This window comes from Thamnophis sirtalis, unplaced genomic scaffold (genome assembly GCF_051295495.1).
Source record: "Thamnophis sirtalis isolate CommonGarterSnake01/CBP01778 unplaced genomic scaffold, rThaSir2_p1.2 scaffold_6, whole genome shotgun sequence".
NCBI classification, from domain to species: Eukaryota; Metazoa; Chordata; class Lepidosauria; order Squamata; family Natricidae; genus Thamnophis; species Thamnophis sirtalis.
In genome coordinates, this window is record NW_028261386.1 from 22906190 (window position 1) to 22931383 (window position 25194).

Consider the following 25194-nt stretch of genomic DNA (forward strand, 5'->3'; position numbering starts at 1 on the left):
TAATAAATGTATTTACCAGAAACTGCATTCCCAGTTTGTTTTCAACAATTTCCACAATTTACAAAATATTATTTAGGGGGAAATCCTCAGTATACTGCAACCTAAATATGCTCATGTTGTAAAGTTGGGATTGATTTTTGTCCACAATTCCTGGGGCCAAAAGATTTCTCTCCTATCCAGTTTTTTGGGAGGATTTCACCAAATTAAATCTGTTTGCTACTTTACTTATTCTAAAATAGCAGAGTCCTGTAGTCTGACATCTTTTAAAACCAATGTTGAAAATTATAAAAATTATAGCATTAAGAAAGTATGTACATTGTACAATAACCTTTTATCACTTTAAAAGTAGCCTTTGAACTTATATGGACATGGAAGAACATTGGCAGCAATTGCTTTCCTAAACTATAGTTTTGTAATCTACTATATCAGATGAAAACTGATAACTATCTTGTAGATGATGATATTTCAGCCATGAAATCTAATGTGATGACATAGCATTAGATATCTTTAGGTAACAAGTCTTTCTTTTTTCTTTCCATACCTTTCCTTGTTTAGAATATAATCCTAATCATTATACCACATGTTTTTTCCATGGCTATTTAAAGGAAATTCAGTAAAGTAATTATTTTAAATTGTATGCTTTGGAGTAACAAAATGTACAAGATTGGTTTTTCAGAGGTAGTTTCTCTCTGAGGAAAATACAAGAATTTACCTACTGACAACAACTTGTAATGTACCTCCACACTTGAATCACAATCAAAGATAACAAATAAATAAACAACTTTTAACAGCAAAAAATCCAATACAAATTTTAAAGTCAAATCAGATCAGGCAAATTTATTATGAATTAAAAACCAATTAAATTGAGTAACAATAGAATATAACGTACAACTGATTGTACCAGAACAACAGAATCTTGCCTATTTATTGAAAAAAAGCATATTTAAATGCTCTTATGATGTGGTGCCTGGAGAAAGGAACATCTAAAAAGTTCTTTCCTTAGGCCTGTTTTCAGATCTTCAATATTATATTAAGATTTGTTTTATTTACCAAACTCTTAACTAACAAAGCCAGTGATGGCAAGCTATTATAAACTGCTGCATTAGCAGAGAAGTGGACAACTTTTTGCTTACTTGAGACCTCACGTGATTTTCTGAGAAGACTGAAGGGATGAAGAGAGAGGACTGGAGACATAAATTTGGTGCAAGCCACAATTTTCTGGCAATAATTAAACAGCTGCATTAAAATTCTACCTATCAGTTTCTAAGGTAGCAGAAAATCATTTCCTTCAAACTGCTGAGTCCTATGCTGCCTGAGCCCTAAGAAGGCTGACTAATAGTTGCTGCCTTTTTTAAATGAAGGGTAGTTTAGAAACATGAAGTGTTCCCCCATCTGTATTTCCCATCCCACCAAGCTTGATATCAACAATTAACTGTTCTCCCTAACAGGAGTTGGGTTGGATGAAGGTGACACATGGAACAGCTTGTTTAACTATCTATCAAGCTGTCCAACTAATATGTCACAGGAGTAAAATACCACATGCTCGTGACTTCTTAATAAGGCTATTTATGAACACAGATCTAGTACCCCTCTGAAAAAAACCCTAAACCCCCGTGTAAAAATAGCTTGGTTGATGGGTTGCAGGCCTAAAAGAGGGATGGAGGACAAAATGTGAAGAAGCAATCAATAAAAAGTGAGCTCCGTTGTTGATTACTGCTGCAATAGAACAGCAGTGTGAACAATAAATCCGATTCTGGAATGGGGATAACAGCACCTAGAAATAGCTCATGGATGATCATGGAGATTGAATGGAATAGCATCAACGCCACCTGGCACACCCTAGCTCCATATTTGTTACCTAATTTTTCAAAGTCAATCATAATGCAATTCTTCTCGATTATCTATAGGAGCCAATCAAAAGTCAAGCATAGGAGTTGGGTTTTTTTTTACATCTTTGTCTTAACTATTGTATTTTTGTTCACCAAAATGATTTTTATTACAAAGTCAGACTGCAACAAATTCGAAAATACGACCATTAGATTCTTTGAAATTTGGGAACCAGATTGTCATCCTGACAATCCTTTTCTAAAATCTTTAAAAACATAAAATAATTTATGCCCTTTTCTTATTCTAGTTAATTTTCATTAATTACAAACTGTTAAATAAAGAACCTGCATGAACTACAGGTAGTTCTCAGGATATCAACATTTGTTCAACCTATAACACTGAATGAATGGGACTTACAATTGATCCTCAATGTTCCAGCCATCACACAGTCACATGATCATGATTTAGACATTTGGCAATTAGTGGCCTGCCTGCCTCACCATTCTTCCTGCCTGAGACTGACACCTCTTCCCACAACAACCATATTAGTGGGATTACAGTGACAACCAGGACTACTGTTGATGTAGATTCAGTCATGTGACATTGTGCTTTATGATCGCATTGCTTAGTGATGGAAATTCTGGTTCAACTGCCATCATATCACTATTACTACTTGTGCAATGGGACTCATGGTTTACAACACTTCAGAAAGAAACCCAAATGTATAGATGCTGCATTAACCATTTAAGTGATTCATCATTTCCCCATCCTGAATTGCACATATTCTCCACTATCACAGAGCTTAAAATGCTAGACCTAGATTCAGATTCACCCTCACTTATGGAAGTAAATTTATCTACTCTATTGTTTAAGCTTTCACTGTTCTGTACTGGACAACTTCCATTTAGATTGTTAGTCATACCGGAGCTTATGTGAAACCTGGGTGGGGCAAGGATTGTGTGCACACGGGCTAGAAGGGAGGCAGGCAAACCATGAACTGAGGCGGGGAATTTGGAGAGAGACAAGACATGTTGCTCCCCCCTCCCCCCTGCAACACCTCACCTGCAACTCTTCTTTATTGGAACACACCTCTCTTTTTGCAAGTGCATCAGCCCAGGAAGCTCCATCTCAGAGTGGGTGCAGGAGATCTGAGGCTGGACTGGCCCGGACAGCACCAACAAAAGGAAACACCCACAAAGTGGGGGGGGGGAACAGGGTAGTAGGAAAAGGGTGTGTGTGTGTGTGTGTGTGTGTGTGTGTAGTATTTAGCATCAGGGTGTCAAAAGTTCAGGAAGTTGAGGAGTCCAACTATTTAGGGGAGGCTGCAAGGTGTCAATCCCTCTCTAGTTCTGTAGAAGGATCCTTGGGAAAGGAGATGGAAAGGAGAAGGGGGGTTAGGTAAAGGAGAAGCTGGATTTGCAGGGCTGGTGGTGCAGCAGGAGATGGCTAGGCTGACGGGTCCAACTCAGTGAGCCAGTGTCATCTGTGTCCCTGATATTCTCCAAATATGACAGCTTGATATATAATCCCCAAATTGTATGCCACTTTAAAACTAGCCCAAAATAGCTTTAAAAATGCAACCCACAAATGCCACAATTTTCCTGCAACTGATCTCCAAAATCAAGCCCAAATGGGCAGGGAAAAAGCCCAACTGGCAACAACTGCTGTGCATCTGTGGAAGCAGGAACCACCCATAAAGGGGAGGGGGGAGGAAAATCTGTGGTGATGCTGGAGGATTGCGTATCAGGTGCCAAGAATTCAGGAGAGGTCAAGAGGAGTCTAAATATTAAGGGGAGGGGGTGTTTGATGTTGCAAGGCCTCAACCCCCCTCTAGTTTTGCAAAAGGGTCCTTGGGAGAGGAGGTGGAAACAGAGGAGCAGCAAGAAAGGAGAAACTGGATTTAGAGAACGAAGTGCATGAAACGACTCTAATAATTTCGTAAGTTCTGCTTATATTTGAGCCTAAATATGCAAGGGGTTCCCCGAGGCCTGAAAAATATTTCAAGGACGCCTCCAGGCTCAAAGGGCTGATCTAGAAGATCGCGATCAAAGGCACGCTGGAGTGAAGTAGTCTAAATAATCTCTTTGACCACTTCCCATTAAATGGAGAGAAACAAGCATAAAGGAAGAGCATAATCTGGTGCCAGTTTAGACCATGAGTAAACCTAGAAACGCCCCCTTCCTCCATTCCCCTACAAAATGAAATGTCTGTGCTCTTCCTCCTATTCCCATCTCAATTAACTGAGAGCCTGAAAGTTTCCCTTCCAGCCTTTCTCACCTAAGAGGTTGCTCCGGCTCGAGCAATACTTGGCAGCGGCCGTGAAGCGCGTCAAGCTCCCGATAGCCCTGACAGCAGCCGCCATCTTAGCCCAGCGGGGAGGTCGGTCAAGCAAGCGAAGATTGAAAGAAGCGAAGGAAGTCGACAGGGGCGTGGAAAAGCCGATGGGGGCTTTCCCTTCCCCTCCGTCGCCCTCGTTTACTTAAAGTGAGCCGTCCCCTGATTTGCCTGTTCACAAATGTGACGCGGCAGATGTCCCCACGGTTCTTCCGAAGGGCACGTTTCTCTCACATTCTCTGTTTTGTTTCAATATTTGTTTTGTGGAAAGAAAAACGTTGAATCCGGGGAGCTGGGGGGGGGGTGTTAGGCGGCTACGGCAAACGCCGGTTAATGTCGGCAAGGGAGGGCCTTCACGTGTACTGGCGCCCTTGGGCGGGTAAGGGGGCGGGGCTGATTGTTTCCAGCCTGTGGTGGAGGGCTGTTGCCGGCGGTGAGCTAATCTGCCTTGCTTTTCGCGGTCCCCCAAGGTGGGCGATTCTAATTCCCAAGCGGGCTGAAGGGAGGGCGAGTGAGGGGGATTAGGCGGTGGGAGGATTTGCTTTCCTGCGTGTGTTCTCTGTGGAGGGAAGAGACGCGATAGGAGCAGTGGACGGTGACATTAAGGATGATGCATTGATATGCCCAGTTACCGATCTATCTAGTTTTTCTTAATATAGCTGCCTTATATTACACATCCTGCTTTTTACATGTAATGGGATTAATAAGAGAAAGTTGAGGCAGGGTAATCCGCATGAGCAAAAGTAACTTGTATATGACCTCAAAGTACATACAATGCAGTTTCTTAAGGAAGAAATGCCCCAATATTGTGCAAGCATAACAGCAATATGGAATGCTTAAGATATGTATTTAGATAATTAAATTGCCCATTGTAAATGGGAAACACTGTTATATTTACATTTTTCTAAAGCAGGCAAATATTAAATTTTACTACAAAGGAGGTTTATTCTCTTTTAATAAGACTTTTAATAGTCTTAATATATTGTGTAATGTTTGATATATCAAATATATATATATCTTTTTTGCTTATTGTTTATCATTTTCCTTTCTTTTTCCCCTTTTGTTTATAGTTTGTTTTATACTTTTGTTCGTTATACTTTTTTGTAGTGATTTTGTATTTTTGTTTTTGACTAGCACATATGTGGGAGGGGAACCTTTATCTTTATATTATTAAACTGTAATAACAATAAAGATAATTAAAATATCATGTATCATAATTGCAGTTCATAGCAGAAAAGAGACTCAGTGGTTGACTTTTGATATTATGTGATTGATCCTGTATATATCCTGCATTCTTCCAGATACAAAGTATTTGTACATAATAGTTCTTCAAAACTTTTTTTCCAATTTCATTTCATGCAGCAGGTTGAATCAGTTGTTCTTATATCTCTAAGTGGAAAGCCACACAATGAAATTACATAATAGCTGAATGTGAATTTAAACCTGATTCCTATTCAAGTTCGGCATCTAAATTGCCACACTATGCTGATTCTCCTTTTTGGAGCTCATCTCCAAAACCATAATATTACAGTAATATTTAATAAAATGAGCTGGACATATATAAACTGGGAAATGTAAGAGAAGATAGATGATAAGATGGTACAAAGCATTTGAAAGAATGTCTTTTCAAAGTCTAGCAAAAACTTTATGGAAGCATTAAAGCAAGAATTATACTTATTTGGTTAACCAAAGTTAACAAAATTCCAGAATAAAATAAGTAATTTCATCTACTTTGTATTATCTGTTATTAATAAAATAAAATTTTGGTTTCTGCTTATATCTTGCTGCTTGAAAACTTCCCAGTTTTTTGTTTTTTTTTTGTTTTTTTTGAAATTAGATGGGGAACCATGAGTTTAGCTACTTTGAATAAACCTGTGAACTGGGCCCTATGCCCACAATAGTTACTGTTATCAAGCTAACTAGGATCACCAACATGATCGCCAACGTTCAGTGACGGATATGACAGAACAATAAGAAGAAGAACAAGCTAACTAAGCAATCTCTTCTTCCGGTTTCAGGCTTCAAAATGGCATCCTTGTTGACTTGTGGCATGAAAATTCTTCCTACCATCCTTCCACGGGCAACCAAATCCTGTAAGTTTTTTTCCCTTTAGATAATCAAAATACCCAATGTATGATTAGTTACTGGATTTGTATGCTGGCATGTTACATAAAGGTTCATTTTAGTTAAATGAGTTCATTGTCTTTTTGTGAGTTTCATTGCTCTATTTCTGATGCAGCTACTATCATATTAAGATACCATAATCCTATCATATTATTCATTTTTTGCTTTTGTGTTCTCAATGTCACAGTACATTCTCTCTGATCCTCTTGGCTCATTATTAGTTAGAAGGTTATGAGAAATTTGCTTCATTTTTATGTCTGAATAACATTATTGTCTATTTTACCTCTGTTGTTATATTTTGATTTTCTTAACATTTCAGCTTTGAGATCGTTCAGCTGTTCACCCCAGTTATTCGCAACAGGTACAGAAAAAATATGAATAATCTGACTGCACATCTCCATTGTACTTGCACTCCTATGCTGTCTCATAAATTAGGATATAAAATATCTGAGGTTACATAAATTAAATCCAAAACTTGTTGTGAAAGTACTGTAATCTATCATATTCTGCTAGTATGACTCTTACTATGTGCCTGTGTGTGTTTATTTTTAAAAAATATATTTTTAAAAGTGTTGAAGTTCTGTGGTTCTAGTTTTGATGTTTATTCATACTTCATTGAAAACTACAGAAGGAAAAATCAAACAATAAATATCTTAACATTATTAAATAGAAGAAATAAATTGTGATCTTTGGATGTTTTCAGACAAACCTCATAAACTCTACTGATCTTATCCTAGTGTAAAAATTATTTTAATCCCTTTTCTAAACAATAGCAACAAATAAAGAAATGTTTTGGTTTTCAAAGATTTTGTGATAATTCTTGTTCTAGTTTACTAGTTTTTCTAGTAATAATTTATTATTGTTGTTATTGTTATTATTGTTATTGTTATTATTGTTATTGTTATTACTGCAGTTCAGCCCAAAAGTAAGAAAACCTTAGGTAAAAGTGGGATGAAGAATATTGTAGTGGTGGATGGTGTTCGCATTCCATTTTTGCAGGCTGGGACTTCGTGAGTATTAAATCTTACTTTTATAAAAATAATTTATAAAACCTCTTGGGCACCTTTGGGAAGAAGAGATATAAATAATGTTAACAGAGAAACAGCCAAATTTAAAGATAGTGTAATTTCTTTTTCAGCTTAAAGTGCAGTTAGTAAAACAAAAGTATATTTTTCAGGAATTAATGAGGAGGTATTTTTTTCTTTCTCTTCTAATCTTCAGGTATGCGGATTTAATGCCACATGACTTGGCCAGGGGAGCACTGACGTAAGTAGTAAATAAATAGAAGTGGGGCAGTTTGGTTGTGATTTAGTTCATAGGGAGTTGTTTAGGGATGTTGTTCTGCTTTGTTTTTTGTGCCTGAAGTGTCTTTTCTTCTTTCTTGTTTCATCAAACTACTCTTCTTTTGCAATCAGTAGAATGCTGCCATTCTTACACCCAATAAATATAGATGAGAATAATTCACCTTGTTGTCTTCCTAATGTACTTTGAATTATTTCATCTTTATTTATATCCCACCTTTATTGTTTTTATAAATAAGTCAAGGTAGCGAGCATGTCTAACAGTACTTCCTCTTTTCCTCACAACAACCCTGTGAAGTGGGTTGGGCTGAGTGAGTGACTGGTCTAAAGTTATCCAGATGCTTTTGTGCTTAAGGTGGGAATAGAATTCCCAGACTCCAGGTAGTCTGTTATCTTATATGGAGCGTTTGCTGAAAGAAGAAAAATAACATGAAGGGCTAAAGGGATTTGTTTGAAAAAGGGGAAGAAGATTATATGGGAAAGAGGACTATACGATTGTAATTATCTGTTAAAGATAAGTTTGGAGGTCACTACATTGTATAACTTTTGGGGGGTTTTCTTACCTTGCACCTTTTTTTTCTTTTCTATGTTTTTCTTTAGATTTGTCTTTATCTTAAGTAAAACACTTGCATGTGAATTTAAAGAAGAATTTGAGATAGAAATGTCCTAAATGTTATTGTGTCCTGTCCTGTAAGCTTTGGGGCTTTGCAATACTTTGGATTCATTTGGGAAGAAGTACTTTTCCCAAGAGCAGGAATACAGCTTCTCTCTGGATTCATTAAAGTTGAATGAACTGAAACTGCCACAAAGTCCTTAGAATAGAGGTAGCTTCTCCAATGAATTGCAGGAATTTACTGCATTCACCTTTTCTTGCATTCTGAACCATTTCCCCCCAATCAGATCCAAAGCATTGCCCTAGAAATCACCTTGTGACTTAGCTTATAGAATGAAAAGGACTGTGTTCCCAGTAATAAAACATAGGATTTATAGCTGTAATGCCATGTAGAATCATGTTTTAATTCAAGGACTACGTTTATACTTTGATTAACTACAAAGCAAGGTGGACTATGGGCTGCACAGGCTGTAGCAAAGTGTGACTCTATTTCCAAGATAACCTCTTGGCTCACTCTGGGAAGCATTTAATGAGGGAAGAGTATTTTGAAATCTGCCTGTTCTTTGATAATTTCCAGAATTAAGAAGTACCCAAGATAATTTAATCACTTACACACAAAAGAGCAACAACAAGAATCCTGTCACGATTTCTGTTGACTATCTAAATTCAGCAGATTAGTTCCATTAGCATATAACAAAATTTGGATCAGGAGTTTTAGAAATGTTTGGAGAGCCAATTTGCTATCTGATTCTCAGAGACTGCCTGGCTATATCCCTGCAATTTTCTTGGTAAGGTTTTTCAGAAGTAGTTTACCATTGCCTTCTTCCTAGGGTGTGAGGGAGTGACTGGCCCAAGATCATCCAACTGGCTTCATGTGTAGTCTCTTGGTTTCTAGCCTGCCTTAATCACAACATCAGAGTGACTCTCATACTATAGATAGATGTGATTAAAATGTCAGCTTACACTAATGGACAGAATTTTGCCAAACTATAACCTTCTTTTATTCAGACTGAATAAACAAATTCCTTCATTCTGTCCTCTTAAGGCATATATTCAATTCCCTCTTGTCATCTTTGTTATGATTTTTAAAAACACTTTTGATTTGACATTGAAGTGCCCTCTTTCTCTGATTTGTTCCCTCAGAGGCCTGCTGTATCGGACTGATGTGCCTAAGGAAGCTATTGAGTACATTATGTTAGGCACTGTTATCCAAGAAGTGAAAACAAGTAACGTCGCCAGAGAGGTATATTAAACAATAGAAAAATCACAAGACATGGGATGGGGGCAGAGGTGGTATTCAGCCGGTTAGGACCGGTTTGGGTGAACCGGTAGTGGTGACCTGCGGGTGGGCCTGCTCCCGTCCATCCGCCCGGGAGCAATCCCATCTTATATTGCTGTGTTTTGTGATGCCGCACAGATGGCGCGTGATGGCGCATGTATGCACGCACGCACGCTCACATTTACGGTGCTGGGCGAACCAGTAGTAATAGTAAGTGAATCCCACCTCTGGTTGGGGGGGATATGAATAGAGATGAATGGAATATGGCTTCTATGACTTAAAAATGGAGATGTACCTCTTTCTGCAATCTTGAAATACAATAAAACCTTTATGAATGAAGGCAAATATGCCTGTCCTAGGATAATGTTGTGGGATCCAAACTGGGTTGTCACCCGAGCCAGAGGCTTAGTCTTCTTTCAGACTCATGCTGGAGCCCAAGAAATCTTGGAAAATTAAAGCTCTCGTCTCAGTGACCGACCCAGATTGGATCCTGCAATAGAATTTTTATTGAATGGTGCCATTTGGGGAAAGGGGCAGCTGTTAAACTGCAGTTAAGTTAGAAAAAGACATGAGTACGTGTTTAAAAGATTGTAAAAATAGATAATATAGATAAATATAAACAGTAAAAGAAGGCTGAATAAAATGTAAAATATATCACAAGTCTGCTGTAATGCCTTATTTAAAACTTATAACACAATAAAACATTCCATATCCATTTTCTAATCAAAACATCTATGATTAGCTTTGGTTTTAAGTCTTTGGCTGGCACTCAAAAATTTAAAAAAGATAGAAAAACTACAGTTGATAAAAAATATATCAACCAGTAAAAATGATAGAGAGATTATATATTAAGTTAGAATATAACCTCTGAAACCATAATTTTGAATATGGTTCATTTCCATGTTTAAAATTGCAGCCTATAAATGGTTTCCAAATGGAATTTTATATCTGATTTACTTTCTAAATATCAAGTCATTCTAAAGATTAAAACATACTTCCACATTTTGGGCATGCATTAAAAAGCCTACCTGTCATTTTATAGACTTGATGCACATGAAGGAATGTCTCTTTCTGCTTCCTGTTCTTTAAAACCTGCAAGGCTTGATGCTGTATCTGCCAGTTTCTCTCACCACCTGCCCCAAACCAGAGCCCCCTCTGCCTTCTGTCACTTTCTATGCTACAAGCCTAATACGTGGTGCTTTCTAACTGCTGCCACCAAACCTCTTGCTGTCCCACTCACCATGGACCACCTATCATTTCCCCACCTTTGCCATTTTTCTACAGGGCTCTCATCCTATTTTTTTCCAGTGCTTTCCTGCTGCTGATCTTCCTAGTCACCTAAAAAAAGGGGGTGACTCCTGTAAGAAATCCACTTATTACAGTCAGTGTAATCCTTAAGGCAGGCAGGCAGGCAGAGCTGTGCTTGTTTGTTTGTTTGTTTTTGATATTTAGAAGCATGAGAATGACAGGCCGATTTAAACGACAGAGTTGGGCAAGTCTGAAGCACTTTTTAAATATTTGTTAAGAAAATTTACATGGCTGCCAAACTTACCGATGGCAATTCTGGTCAGTTTACAGAAGTGAGATACTGTTTTCAAGGCATACTCAGTTTTGAATTAGAAAATATTACTTTGTCATTGTAATTACAAGCATAGATTTGGCAATGCTCCTGAAGATATATCATTTTATGTTTTGGGCCAATCATAGTTGGCTCTAGGAAGAAGACAATAGCAAATCAGTTTCCAAAAAATCTGGTCAAGAAAATTGTAAGGATTAGTCAGGAGTCAATATTAATTCAAAGGCACTCCCAGCCCCCACCCGCAAATAATTCCTGCAAGCTCATTTGCTTGTCTGCAGCTCCTATGTGCAGAAACCACCGAGAGCCCAGTGAAGTGAAGTGAAGAGTGTAAGGTTTGTTGATTATTAACTCGATAACTGAAAAGGACTAAGTCCAATTCTTTAGGATTAAGTAATTTCGTATGTGTGCGCACTCACAGATATCAACCTTTTTTCTACAGTTTGATTTTACCTAGTTTTACTGCCGGCTTTCGTTGCTTTGAATGCTGGACTTGCCCTTTAACTTGTTGGCAAGCCTTTATTTATTATTTGTTCTGCTCATAAGCCTTAGGCATGTCAATCATCTCCCATTTCTGACAACTGCAAGAGTGTTCATGTCTGCTTTTCAAAAACTAAGCAGGCAGCTGAATGAAGTTTTAATATTAAAAGCCCCAAAGTTGCCATTTTTAGCAGTTAGACATCATAGTAACAGGTTATTGCTTGCATTTCCCCTCTGCGTTGCGTCACTTGTCACGGTTTTGGCTTGTCTGATTCTCCTCCTGAGCAAGTATCTTCATTTTAACGTTCTTGCTGAACTTTACCCCAGTTGGCTTTGTGTCAGTGAAGCAATGTTGTGTGATACTGTGTAACCAAGGATACCTTATTTAGATGTCTTACTGCTGAATCATAGAAACCAAGATTGATTAAATTGGAGTGTTGCATTAATCCTTCTAGCGAATGCTGGCTGGGGAATTCTGGGAGTTGAAGTCCGGACATCTTCAAGTGGCCAAGGTTGAGAAACACGGTTCTAGAATATTCTACCTCTGAATATTCTTTTATTCCCTGTTTTTCAAGTTTTCATACCCTGGCCATTTGAAGTCCTGCTTCCTAAGAGTGTCTTAAGCAAAGGCGGGCGTGGGACTAAGCTTTTGCTCCCTCAACTGACCTATCTTTCTTTGCTATGCCATGCCATATTTTCCATTCAACAGCACCTCCCCGTCACCGTTTAACTGAAAGCAGAGAGGCATTTGGGATACATTCTCTCTTCATAGTTCCCAGAATAAGTAAAATGTCTCTGAGAGAACTTTATTTCATGTGTGGGGAAAATAAGATTCAGGTTACATTTTCCAGATAAAAATTACCTTGGCATTCTGGCCACGGTACAATTAGGTAACGACCTGGGGCAGCCTTTTCCCTGGTGTTGTTGAGGCAGAAATATATAAATAGGAAAATATTCACTGCTTGCAAGTCCCAGCGATCTCATTGGAAACCTAGTTTTCAGTACTTTTCCTGGCAACTCTAGGATTACTACCATGCTAGTTAAAATGTGTAAAGGGTCTCTTAGATATGGTGCCTCTGCAGTTAGCCTCCCGAAGCAATTTTATGCATATGTTTGTAAGCAGAGACAGACAGATAGCCAAGAACTTTTGACTCTGATTTGTGGAATTGACTACATGGCTGTTGCAAATAAATGAATTCCTTAACTGTGGTTGCTGTAGGCTGAGGTTGTTTGTTACATTTGGTGATTTGGATTCACACATTTTATATGTCATTTTTGGTTTAACCCTGGTTTGGGTAAATTAGCTGGGTTCGCCAAAGAGGCTAAGGCAAAATCACAAATTATGACTTAGTGTGAGATGTGAACGAACCATTCTGTTTTCAATGAAAATTGCAACGCAAAGAGTGATTATAATTGACAAGCAGGGGCCCTGGTTATATCCTTTCAAAATGCTCTTTAATACTGATCAAACAAAAAATGTTGATTTAATATTGGTTAAACAGAAACAAACGTTATTGAATTAGTTGTTGACTAAAAGGTTTGACAAGCAAAAGGCTTCTACAAGCCTGGTAGTGCAGTAGTTAGAATGCAGTATTGCTCTGCATTCTCTGCCCACAGCCAGGAGTTCAATCCTGATGGGCTCAAGGTTGTCTCAGCCTTCCATCCTTCCGAGGTCGGTAAAATGAGGACCCAGATTTTTGGGGGCAATATGCTGATCCGATAAACCGCTTAAAGAAAGCTATAAAGCAGTATATAAGTCTAAGAGCCAAGGTGGCGCAGTGGTTAAATGCAGCACTGCAGGCTACTGCTAGATCAGCAGTTCAGCGGTTCAAATCTCACCGGCTCAAGGTTGACTCAGCCTTCCATCCTTCCGAGGTGGGTAAAATGAGGACCCAGATTGTTGGGGGCAATATGCTGACTCTCTGTAAACCGCTTAGAGAGGGCTGAAAGCCCTATGAAGCGGTATATAAGTCTACTGCTATTGCTATAAGTGCTATTGCTATCTTCATCCAGTCATTGACTACACCAATAAGATAAAATCTCTTGACCTGAGTTTCTCTGCAAGTTTCTTGCAAAACCTGCTACGCTGGAATTCCGGACTGCAATGTATCGTAAGAATTGTAGAAATTAGACATCTCTCAATATTCTGATTTGTTTTCTGACTTTTATGTAGGCTGCTTTGGGAGCTGGCTTCTCTGACAAAACTCCTGCTCATACTGTCACCATGGCTTGCATATCTTCCAACCAGGCAATGACAACTGGTAGGTTATCCTTATTTGTTTAAGTAAGGACCATATATAAATAGGCTGTGAACATGCAGGAAAATGTATGTCTCCAGTAGAATTTATTGCCTCTTAATATTGGACTGTTGCAACATGCTCTACATTTGGCCACCCTTCACGAGTCTCTGGAAGTTTCAGCTGGTGTAGAACCAGTTGGATGAGCAGTTATTGAGGCCCCTAGGGCAGCCCATGTTACATCACTGTTCACTGTTCTGCGAGCTGCACTGGTTTCCAGTTTGCTTCCAGGTCCAATTTAAGGTGTTGGTTATCACCCAAAAAAGTCCTTCGTGGCATAGGTCCAGATTATCTGAGGAACCTGCTCATTCTGATGGAATTAGCCTGCCCCATCCATGCCAGCAGAAGAGGCACGTGGACCCTGTCAGTCAGAGAATTTCAGCTGGCAGGATCCAGGACAAGAGCCTTTTCTGCCATGATGCCCACCCTCTGGAACATCTAGTGCGCCCCAGCCTCCAGTGAGATCTGTACCCACCTTTCTGGCCTTCTGAAAAAGCTTGAGAACCAGGCTCTGCCAACTGGCCTGGGACCCCAGTGGGAAAGGGGCAACTTGGAGGTGACTAATATATTAGTCAGACCCAACCTCTTCCCCATGTATACTTCTTTCCTTTCCATCTTGGTTAATTGAATTTTATCTGAGTTTTAAATGTTTGGTTCTTATTTATTGTTTTAATGATTTATGTGGTATTTTAATTGTATGACTCTAAGCTGTCCAGACTTGTCTCGGCAAGATGGGTGGCATCGAAGTTTAATAATAAACGGATAAATACTCTAACTCAGAGACGAAAGAAAAGTAGAATTTACCCTCTGGAAGATGTTTGGATATTTTATGGTGTATTAGAAAGTGATTTGCTTGGTTTTACAGTAAAAAATAAAGTATTAGTTATGGTTACAAATTACAATACAATACAATAGCAGAGTTGGAAGGGACCTTGGTGGTCTTCTAGTCCAACCCCCTGCCTAGGCAGGAAACCTTATACCGTTCCAGACAAATGGCTATCCAACATCTTCATAAAGACTTCCAGTGTTGGGGCATTCACAACTTCCTGGAGTTTTGCACCAAATTTTATCAGGAGGACAAAGAATAAAGTATGAAGCCTGAAATATCCTCAGTAATCTGCCACGTGGCAGCTGATTGCCATCTGTTTTATTCAACAGAGGCCATCTCTTGAAAAAAAAATCTATTTCTACTTTTAAAATGCTAAGAACATGGAGGTTACAGTCCAGAATAAAATAATGTAAATTGCTTCAGAGAATTTCATTCTTGATTTGCGTTTTAATTTTCACATGCCTAATTCTAATAAGATGTATAACAGATTTTACCCAGCCCCTTTATAAACTGGATAAATATTTAAATTTGGTAGATAGGCAAAAGATAGTATGCAAATAAACAGAGCACATGAAGACACCAAGGTTTAAAAGTGTAAATGTATACCTAGAGTCATATAAAGTGGAAACCCAATTGGATTTATAAAGTTGAACTTTTAAAGTGACTTTAAAAAAAATACTTAGGAAAGAAATGTTATCTATTGAATCCTTAACTCTTTGAATGTATTAATTGTCCCTCATCTTCTGCTTGAAAAGTTCCATGTTATGCATGAAATACAATGGTGAGAAATGGCCAATTCTGAAGAACATAAAAAATTAATTGATTGATTTATTTTTTCAATCAAGAAACTGATCAGTCATATAGTAACTGCCATGTATGTGCCTTCTGATTTTTATAGCATATAGCCTCATTGCAGCTGGCCAGATGGATGTGATAGTTGCTGGTGGTGTTGAATTGATGTCCGATGTTCCTATCAGACATAGTCGGAAGATGAGGAAGACTTTGCTTGGATTTTCAAGAGCAAAAGGATTGGGCCAGACGTTATCTCTGATCTCCAAAATCCGTCCTGATTACTTTGCCCCTGAGGTAAAGCAGTAAATAGATTTCATTTCACTGCCTGCCTAAGATACCAATTCAGAAAATGAGCAAGGACAAATAAATAGAATAATGAGCTAGAGACACATTGTAGCCAAAAATGGTTGCTGACTCTGTTCCCTGGGTACCACATCTTCAACTTCCATTAACTTTGGTCTAGAAAGCAATTTATAAAAGAAGTTGTCAAGGGTTCAAGTAGTCAATATGTCAGCCAGTATGAGAATTCTGAGAGTAGAATAATACCTACATGCTAGAAAAGATGTATTATATCAAGCCCTTAGCAGTTGTTCACAAATCTTCCCCAAGATTCTTGTATAGGCTTCTTTAGCCAGATTTATTGGAAGGGGAAAGGGATTTGTTACAAAAAACTTGGAGACTTTCTATATTTAGTTTAGCATTTAATTTATTTCTAACTTTATTGATCTTTTGCTGAACATTCGCTAACTTACTGGAGAGTTGGCTTCCTAGTAAAGAAAAAAATGTGCAAATGTTCTTTTAATTCTTTGCAAGCTGTCATTCTTTTTCTAAGGCTTGAGAAACTCATTACATAATAGAACAAAATGAGGCTGATTCCTTTGCTGAAAGAAAAAGTAGGTTGAGGGAGGAAAAAGTCATGACCAAGTTTGCAGGTAAAGCAGCTTAGGAGGACTAGATTAAACAAGAGATGGCAAAAGGTGAGCCACTGCACACCAGTGTTACAGTACATATTTTACAATGCTAAATCCTGTGGATTTACTTTCAGCTGTTAGATTATAGAGCTGCCTGCACTGAATTGAGGGAAACTAATATTCACATGGTATTTTTTCAATAATTATAGCTCCCTGCAGTGGCAGAATTTTCCACCAGCGAGACCATGGGTCATTCAGCAGATCGCCTGGCAGCTGCATTTGCTATATCACGTTTGGAGCAAGATGAATATGCTCTCCGCTCACACACTCTAGCCAAGAAAGCACAAGACGAATCCCTTCTCACAGATGTGGTAGCATTCAAAGTGCCAGGTAAAATGCCTGTTGAGAGGAATGTGTGGAAATGGTGCCACACTCCAGAGGGATGTGGAAATATTTTTCTCTTGGCATGGCTTTCAGATGAGATGCTGAATAAAGAAAGAGGGCTCTTAATAATAAGAGAGAGGAGACAAAAACGTGTTTTTACAGATATTAGTTTTTTCTCCCCTTTTGCCTTATTCTTCTGTTCTTCCTAGTTCATAGATTTCTTCAGTGGATGAGTTAAGATCGAAACATATGCCTTACCTGTGCCTAATTCTTGCATATGTTCAGCCACATCCATATAGCAAACAAGGAAAGTGAAAACTTTTGCTGATACCTTATTTTATTTGGGATAATTTTAAGTATTCTCCTTAAAAATGCATATTTAGAAGTGGCAAAGTGTGTTTTGTGTTTAGATAATAGCAAATTTTTGTTAAGATATGTGTAGCTTCATCAGATTTAATAACAAATTTAAAAAACAAATATCAATTATCTCTGATCAAAATATTGACTGAATGCCTCCCATTAAAATGGTAGTAGTAAGTCAGTTGGTCAGATGGGCCTCAAATATCCAGAACTCTCTCATGTTCTCAAGAGTATTTGGCCAAAGTCCTTCCTAGTGTTAGATTGTAACATGGTACAACTAGGCTTCTTTTTCTGTTTTTTATAATAATGCAAATTCTTTTTCCTAAGACCGGTTGTCATCCTGCAAAATGATTATGGATTATACCCATAATGTAATATACTACAGGAATTGATATTAAGGATGCCACCACCAGCTATAATTGTCTGGCTGACACAAAGTCCTCAGCTAGGTGCATGACTTTGACCATAAATCTTAGTACTGGATGAGCTGCTGTATTCTTAAGAGTCTCTGGTTGTGATATTTCCAAGTGATCTAAAGGGAGCTTTCTCCAATCTATTTGCATTCAAGCGTTAGACTTGAATTGCCACAAATCCCAGCCAGAGGCTGTGCTGCTTATGGATTATGGATGTTGAAATCTAGTATGTGTGAAGACTACCTAGTTGGGAAGGTTTCCTAGAGAGAGGCAAAGTAAGAAATGATCTTAGGAAATCTTGAAGGTAGAGGAGAAGAGAACGTAAATAATATGAGAAAGAATGGTCCATTGGAAGGAAAAACCTGTGTGTGTTTAAGAGTATGAGCAGCAGAGGCCCCAATCATGAATTGCAGAAATGAAGAAGGTTGAATGTCACAGGTAGACTTTCAATACAGCAGATGTCTTGAACCTTAAGCCTCTTTACATGTTTGACTCTTTCAGGGAAGGACACTGTAGTGAAGGATAACGGCATCCGGCCATCTTCATTGGAGCAGATGGGTCGACTGAAAGCTGCTTTTGTCAAGCCATATGGGACTGTAACAGCTGCCAACTCCTCTTTCCTGGTAACACTTTTGTACATTTTCCTTTGAAAAATACATTCTGAAGCTTCCTCATTATACAACGTAATCACAGATGCTGGAACCTTAGATTGGCATTTGCTTTTAATCAGAATGAATCGCAAAATTGATTTAATCTGGTTCATGAAGGACCCTTGGCTGTTCTCGTAGATGGTTGCTTCAAAAACGTGCATATGCGTATATGTTACTTATCCAGAGTTTGATGGTGATTTTCTGATCCTAGTAATTTTGGGAGGAATAAGATTGTTTTCCTAAAATCCAAAATAGTGTCACATGGCTCATTTTCCAAACCAGTGTAACATTGTTATACAATACCAGAGAATATATGTAGCTCAGAGTTGAACTGTGGAATCCTTGGTGCTCTCTGATTTCGGTTGTTCGCAAATGTTTCCTTACTTGACTTGACCTGATCAAGGACTCCACAGTTATTACCCAATCATCATATGGGAAGTTCAACACCTTTCAAATAATTTGGGCCTTTAAATTTTGTGCCCTAAAACTCCTCCCCTCTCTCTCCCTCCCCTCTCTCACCATTATATTTTCTTCTCACTCTTTAGCAATAGCAGTAGCACTTAGACTTATATACTGCAGTATATATCAGTGCTTTATAGTCCTCTCTAAGTGGTTTACAGAGTCAGCATGTTGCCCCCAATAATCTGGGTCCTCATTTTACTGACCTTGGAAGGATAGAAGGCTGAGTCAACCTTGAGCCTGGTGAATTGCAGGCAGCCAGCAGTCAGCAGAAGTAGCCTGCAGTACTGCACTCTAACCACAGCACCACCGTGGCTTTACTTGGGTCCCAACTGGTTCTTTTCCTTTCAGTTATCTTAGTTCTAGACTTTTTCCTGGCTACCGGTTTTAAAATTCAGGTTTGCCTTTTGGGGGGGGGGGATTTATTTTGCATTAGGCTCAGTTTTGAGGGCTTTTTAAAAAAAATAACTGTTGTAATGTGCGAACTGAATTAAGAGACAGAGAGGTGAACCTTAATTCTTCTTTTGGATTCTGATGGCATTTTTATATTGTTTCCACAGACTGATGGAGCATCAGCAATGCTCTTGATGTCTGAAGAAAAGGCTTTGGCAATGGGATACAAACCAAAGGCCTACCTCAGGTGAATGGAAGCTCTCCCCTCCCTTCTCTCACCATCCGTCATAAGACCATGGGCATTTTCTCAAGTATATAACTATGTAACCAATCTCCCCCCCCTCCCCCTCTCTCTCTTTTAAAAATACAATTTAGGGATTTTGTATATGTATCCCAAGACCCAAAAGATCAGCTTCTGCTTGGGTAAGTTGTAAATTTAGAATCCTTTTATCGTGAAAATGGAAATGTGTCCATTTTCCAAATCATTTTATTTGTAGAAACTTTTATTCCTTCTTTCTTAGTCCTAGGCAACTGCCCCAGTTGTTGCAGGGAGGTGCAGCATTTTTCAGATGGAGGCTCACATTTGATCCTTAAGCAGTTAGGCATCACATTCTAAAAAAAAAAAATACATAGAGCTGAAATTGACTGAACATTTGAGTTATTTTAGTACTGAAAAAATGGGGGTGGGCGGTGGCCCAACTTTAAGATGCTGGACTTTCAGCTGGTAATTTGTTGTCCTGGATTTGAGATCTGAGTGCCGTGCTTCCGTTACTTGTCCCAGCTCCTGCCCATGTAGCAATTTGAAAGCACGCATATGTGAGTAAATAAATATCACTCTTTGATGGGAAGATGACAGTATTTATGTGCCTCCAGGTATAGTCATACTGGCCACATGACTATGGAAGTGTCTTTGGACAACCCTTGCTTCCTCAGAGATGAGCAGCTAAAATTGGACATCACTAGACATGTACCTTTGCCACAAATATGTATATGACCCCTGACTCCCAACTAATTACATAACAGTACGATTATTCCCTTTGAATATAATTATTTCCCCTTTTTTGTCACACAAAATTTACTGGCAGCTTCTCTTGGCAAGACTGGCAACTGCATTAATATTTCATGGGGGAGGGGGATTGCCATCTCTTCCACAGTGTATCCATCACTTGGCTTTTGACAGTTGTAGCAGCATATTTCTGTGATCAGTTCCATTCAGCTAAGATTCTCTAGCTGACACGTGAACTCAATCCTCCCCTACCTTCTCCGACACATTCTTCCCTAACTTAGTATAGGAGGGGGTATGCTTCCCTCTCAAAAGAGTTGACTGTCCCAGAGTAGACAAATGCTGAGCTGCTGGATACTGGCCAGACCTACCCACACCCATGCTCAGTTTGGATTCTTACATTTTGTAACTGATACTTGAATGGCTGAGTTATGAATGCATGTCCCCACAGCTTGTAAGAAATAGTGTAAAATCCTCCTGAATTCTGAAATTGTTTTGTTTATGTATGTCCTTATTCTTTTCACTCATCTCTTTAGCATATCGAATTTACAGCAAACATTCTGTTTCCATATCTTCGCTGCACAGCTTTTTATATCACCAGCAAGAGAGAAAACATTAGTTACTATAGAAGTATTGTGTTCTCTATTCAGTTTTGAGATCAGAGAAGGGGAGGATGAAAATTCTTCAAGCTAGTTGGAAGAGAGAGCTGTTTTGTTTGTGTCTGTCAAATAAAAAGAAAGGGTGTGTTCTTATAATGGTGATACAGGCAGGCATGTTCTTCTGAGCAGCTGCAGCCTTTCTCAGCCAGTAGGTTTTCCCCCTGTCCAGAAGAATCTGAATGCAACTCTTGGCTTCTTTGTCTCTTAGGCCAACATATGCTACACCCAAAGTTTTGGAAAAAGCTGGCCTAACAATGGCAGACATTGACGTGTTTGAATTTCATGAAGCGTTTGCAGTAAGTATTTCTAAAGTCATGTGCAACACAGAGCTTCTGTTCAAACATTTCATTATATTGTTTACTTCACCAGTAGTTGTAGTTTTCAATCTTGGGTTGATTAGTTATTAGTTATAGAAGGAACTGAAATACTCCCTTTCTGCAATTAAGGTGGCTATTCAACAATTTAAGTAAAAATAATTTTAAAAAGTCACTTAAATGCATAATACACTACTCTAAACAGCTATCACAAGATTGCTTACTTTTGCAATGTGGTATTCTACATGGTCATGAGAATGAAACCAGTAAAGTACATAACACTTTTAAACAGCAGTTGTAATTAAAGTTTGGCAATACTAATTTGGAAATGTGTAAAACCTCAAGTACCTTATCAGCTAGTTGATTTGTGTTAATTCTCCTGGAGTTACAATAAATGTTTCTATTGTGGAGATTGTGTGTATTTTGACTATATTATTGCTGCAATGGTATCTTCTCTTTCCTTTCCTTTGCATTATAGGGACAAATTTTAGCAAATCTCAAAGCCATGGATTCAGATTGGTTTGCCCAGAACTACATGGGCAGAAAGTCAAAGGTAAGGTTAAGGTTACTGTGAATTTGGATATCCATTATATTTCTGTGGTTTGTCCTTCCTGTTCTCTGGTTTCCATGCAGTTTATCTTATTTTCCTTGCTAACCTCTCCCAGAAACTTCATAGAGGGCATGATGGAAGTTAGAGGCATCCTGTTAATAGTTGTCCTTCCTGAAGTCCGGTGTTTGCCACATGTGAGCAGACTTATTCCGATGATGTTTCAGTGGCTGAAGCAGTCATTTGGCAAACATCAGCTGAGTTGATATGTTACCTACTCGGATGGTCTTTCAAGCTTATGTTTTGTAACTTTCTTCCTTTCATAGGTGAAATTGGATGATACATTTCAGAGTCTGTGTCTCATTTACTGTTTTCCTACTTATAGGTTGGATCTCCTCCTCTGGACAAATTTAATAACTGGGGTGGATCCCTGTCCTTAGGACATCCTTTTGGTGCCACTGGCTGCCGTTTAGTAATCACAGCTGCCCACAGGTTGAAGAAGGAAGGGGGACAATATGCCTTAGTGGCAGCATGTGCTGCCGGAGGACAGGTAAGAACCCTACGATGAGCAACCCATGTTTGTTTGTTTGTTTATATATTTGTTTATATTTTTACTTATTTATTTATATTCCACCTTTACTGTTTTTATAAATAACTCAAGGCGGCAAATATACCTAATACAGGTAAGTCCTGAACATACAATCACAATTGAGCCCCACTTTTCTGTTACTGAGCAAGTCAATTGTTACGTGAGTTTTGCTCCATTTTACAACCTTTTTTACCAATTGTTAAGTGAATCACTGCAGTTGTTAAATGAATCATGCGGTCGTGAAACAAATCTGGCTCCCACCCCCACCCCCCATTGACTTTGCTTGTCAGAAACCAGTTGGAAAAGTTACAAATGGTGATCATATGACCTGGAACAGTGCAACTGTCATTAAGAAATGCCAGTTGCCAAATGTCTGAATTTTGATCACATGACCATGGGATGGCTGCAATGGTCGTAAGTATGAAAACTGGACATAAGTCACTTTTTTTCAGTGCTGAACGGTCACTAAATGAATCATTGTAAGTTGGGGACTACCTATACTCCTTTCTCCTATTTTGCCCACAACAAATAACTCAGTGTATTAGGCTGAGAGAGAGTCACCCAGCTGGGTTATTTGCCTAAGGCAAGACTAGAATTCACTGTCTCCTGGTTTCTAACCTAGTCCTTTAACCCCCAGAACAAACTGGTTCTATACTCAATGTAGCATAGCCATAGTTGCCTTGTGCTTGACAAGGTTTCCTTTTGTAATCCTATTTTTCCAATGTTCATTTTTCTTTCATCTTTCTTGGGATGGGAATCTTGTTTCCCTCTTGTTGAGTAATTTCAGTTCTTCTCTTGCTGCAGGGCCATGCAATGGTTATTGAGAATTATCCGCAGTAAGGAGATGAAAATTGGCACGAGGGGATTTGCCTGTTATCTGCAAGACAACGAATGTAGTAATAATGCTCCAAAATATATCTCTGGACTTTCCTACAAAGGACTCTCGGTGGCTTTTGTTAATATTTTCTAGTGCCTTCAGACAAATTATTTCACAGTAAATGGAGAAAGCCACATATATTTTATCTGGATATTTACGTTAATGTAGGTTTCCTGCCACTTAACAATAGCTTACTACTTTTTCCTACCATGAGAACAATATTGTAAGTTGGCACGCTGCATTCTGTAAAGTTGTCTGGTAATGAGCGATGAAGCAAAATTTGCTATGCAAAGAGCATCGTTCTTAACAGTTTTCAAGTGAACAACAAGGCTTTGAGGTTTCTTTAAAAGGAAAACCTCTTGTTAAGGGAAAATAATCTAAATGTTCTATACAGTATTTATCTGACATCAGCCTTAATAAATGAGAAAGAAGACTGGAACACATGCGTCCCTGTTGTTGTTTTTTATCAGACTGTCCCAGTTTTAGGATACAGAAAAGCTGGACTTCCTCAGCTATCTGCTTTCTGGTGCTTTTCCTTTCTGCTGCTTTAAAGACAGCTCAAGCCTGCTTAACCATCTTGTTCAATTCAAATGTTTGAAGAGGTTTCATTTTAATACCAATTCTTCCCACCCAGCCTCCATTCCCAATTTTAAAAGCTATCAGACTTCATTCATGGAAGCATGGTCTGTGTGTGTGGAAAATATTAGTAGCTGTGGTGCTGGAAAATAAAACTGACCTGCATTTTATCATATATATAACCTATCCCTGTAAAACCAGTACTGTGGTCAGCTTCAACCCAATATCCAGAGTTAAGTATTAAATGGAAATACATCATGCTGGGTGAAAATGAGGTCAGTGGCTTAGCAAGATGAATGAAAGTACTGTTGCATGTCAGAATATCTGATTAAAGCAGTGTTACACAGATTTAGGAAGGATTAAATATGCCCTTCCACACACATACACATCCCACCCCTAGTCTTGAATGTCTTGTTCCAATAGCCCTAAAAAAAGAAATTATTGTAGGAGATGACCAGGCTGAGCCTGAGAGAAGAGTGCAACATGTCATAAGTCAAAGTCCCTACACGCCCGCAAGAGATCCCCCTCAGCATTTTTTACCGCCGGGAAAAATTGTTGAGAGCTCACTGCCCCGCCCGCCGCTTTGAGCTCCAAGGGAAGGGGGGCTGCAGTGCCGGCGGCTTCAGGAGATGCTGGCCGGTGGGGATGGGGGGCTAGGTAGCACAAATGCTTACCTGTGTGTAGGCAGGAGGAGGCAGTTCTGTGGATGCACATGGCGAAGACGAGGCAGGCCGAACATAGGAGCAAGCCAGTTCAGGGGCGTGGCCAGCCAGCTGTCACTACCAGTTTAGCAACCCACACACAATTACCACTACCAGTTCTCCCGAACCGGGAGCAACCCACCTCTGATGAATTATGTAATACTGGTTGAACTCTCATTGGTTGATTTGCAGTTGTCTCTTACATAGCAAAATTCAGATAGAATATTTTAAAATGCTACAATGGCATTATCTACAGTATTTCTAAATCTATATCCATTGGTGAAAGAGATTCTAAGTCTATATTGTAGGCCCTTCTAAATAGAAGGGTCTAGTCTAGCTGTATGGATCCCTTAGAAACCAGTGCCAAATTGGAATAGCAAAGCTAACTCAAATTCTGGTCCAAGATTGCTTAGGAAGACTGCAGATACAACCTATTTAAGCTGACAATATTGTAGATGGACAGATTGTATTGTTTGGATTAAGCACATTGGAAGACATTTCAGTACACAGAAGACCACACAGCTAGCCGAAGCTTTAAAAAAAATCCCAAAGAAATTACTTCTGTGATAACAAGCTAGTTTCATGTTCAGTGGCTGTAGAGGTGATCATAAGGGCTACAAAAAGTATTTGGAAACGAATATCGCAAGTCTGCAGGTTTGTCAAGAACAGAGATATCTCTCTTCATGGGGGCATTTGGATGGGTTTATTGAAATAATACACTCATCAGACCAGCCTGCTTTTGCCTGAATGAGGGTTGTGGCATCTCAATTGTCAACTGTCTTTCCCAATGCTTTTGCCTGTGATTATTTGGAATCCCAGCTAACCAAACTAGAAGTGCCCATACTAGTATCAGGGCTTGCTCATCTGTGCAGACTGCCGATCTCGATTGCTGTGCCCCAAATCTGA

The 25194-nt window shown here is 38.9% G+C and overlaps 2 protein-coding genes across 3 annotated transcripts in view; one reads left to right on the plus strand and one right to left on the minus strand.

The window, feature by feature from the left end:
• HADHA (hydroxyacyl-CoA dehydrogenase trifunctional multienzyme complex subunit alpha) overlaps positions 1-4263 on the minus strand; it is a 32674-nt gene extending 28411 nt beyond the window's left edge. The window contains exon 1 of the mRNA XM_087717403.1: positions 4105-4263. Coding sequence (XP_087573529.1) covers positions 4105-4189 — 85 coding nt within the window. The 5' untranslated portion in view covers positions 4190-4263. The remainder of the gene's footprint in view (positions 1-4104) is intronic.
• A 241-nt stretch (positions 4264-4504) lies between these two features.
• HADHB (hydroxyacyl-CoA dehydrogenase trifunctional multienzyme complex subunit beta) lies at positions 4505-23450 on the plus strand. 2 transcript variants are annotated; one of them, XM_014057292.2, is made up of 16 exons: positions 4505-4631; positions 6180-6254; positions 6605-6646; positions 7199-7295; positions 7507-7551; positions 9343-9442; positions 13708-13795; positions 15559-15746; positions 16573-16753; positions 18022-18143; positions 19190-19269; positions 19398-19445; positions 20893-20980; positions 21477-21551; positions 21931-22095; positions 22939-23450. In XM_014057292.2, the coding sequence occupies exons 2-16, from the start codon at positions 6188-6190 to the stop codon at positions 22972-22974; spliced, it is 1422 nt and encodes a 473-aa protein (XP_013912767.2). In that variant the 5' UTR covers positions 4505-4631; positions 6180-6187; the 3' UTR covers positions 22975-23450. The 2 variants fall into 2 exon arrangements, with proteins under 2 accessions (XP_013912767.2, XP_013912768.2); XM_014057293.2 differs by having other exon boundaries at positions 4538-4594.
• The last annotated feature ends 1744 nt before the right edge of the window (positions 23451-25194 follow it).

Coding starts and splice junctions, on each gene's coding strand:
- HADHB (XM_014057292.2), top strand. CDS start 6,188: ATGGCATCCTTGTTGACTTGTGGCATGAAAATTCTTCCTACCATCCTT. Junction 6,647..7,198: donor ACCCCAGTTATTCGCAACAG/GTACAGAAAAAA, acceptor TTATTACTGCAG/TTCAGCCCAAAAGTAAGAAA. Junction 18,144..19,189: donor CTGCCAACTCCTCTTTCCTG/GTAACACTTTTG, acceptor TTGTTTCCACAG/ACTGATGGAGCATCAGCAAT.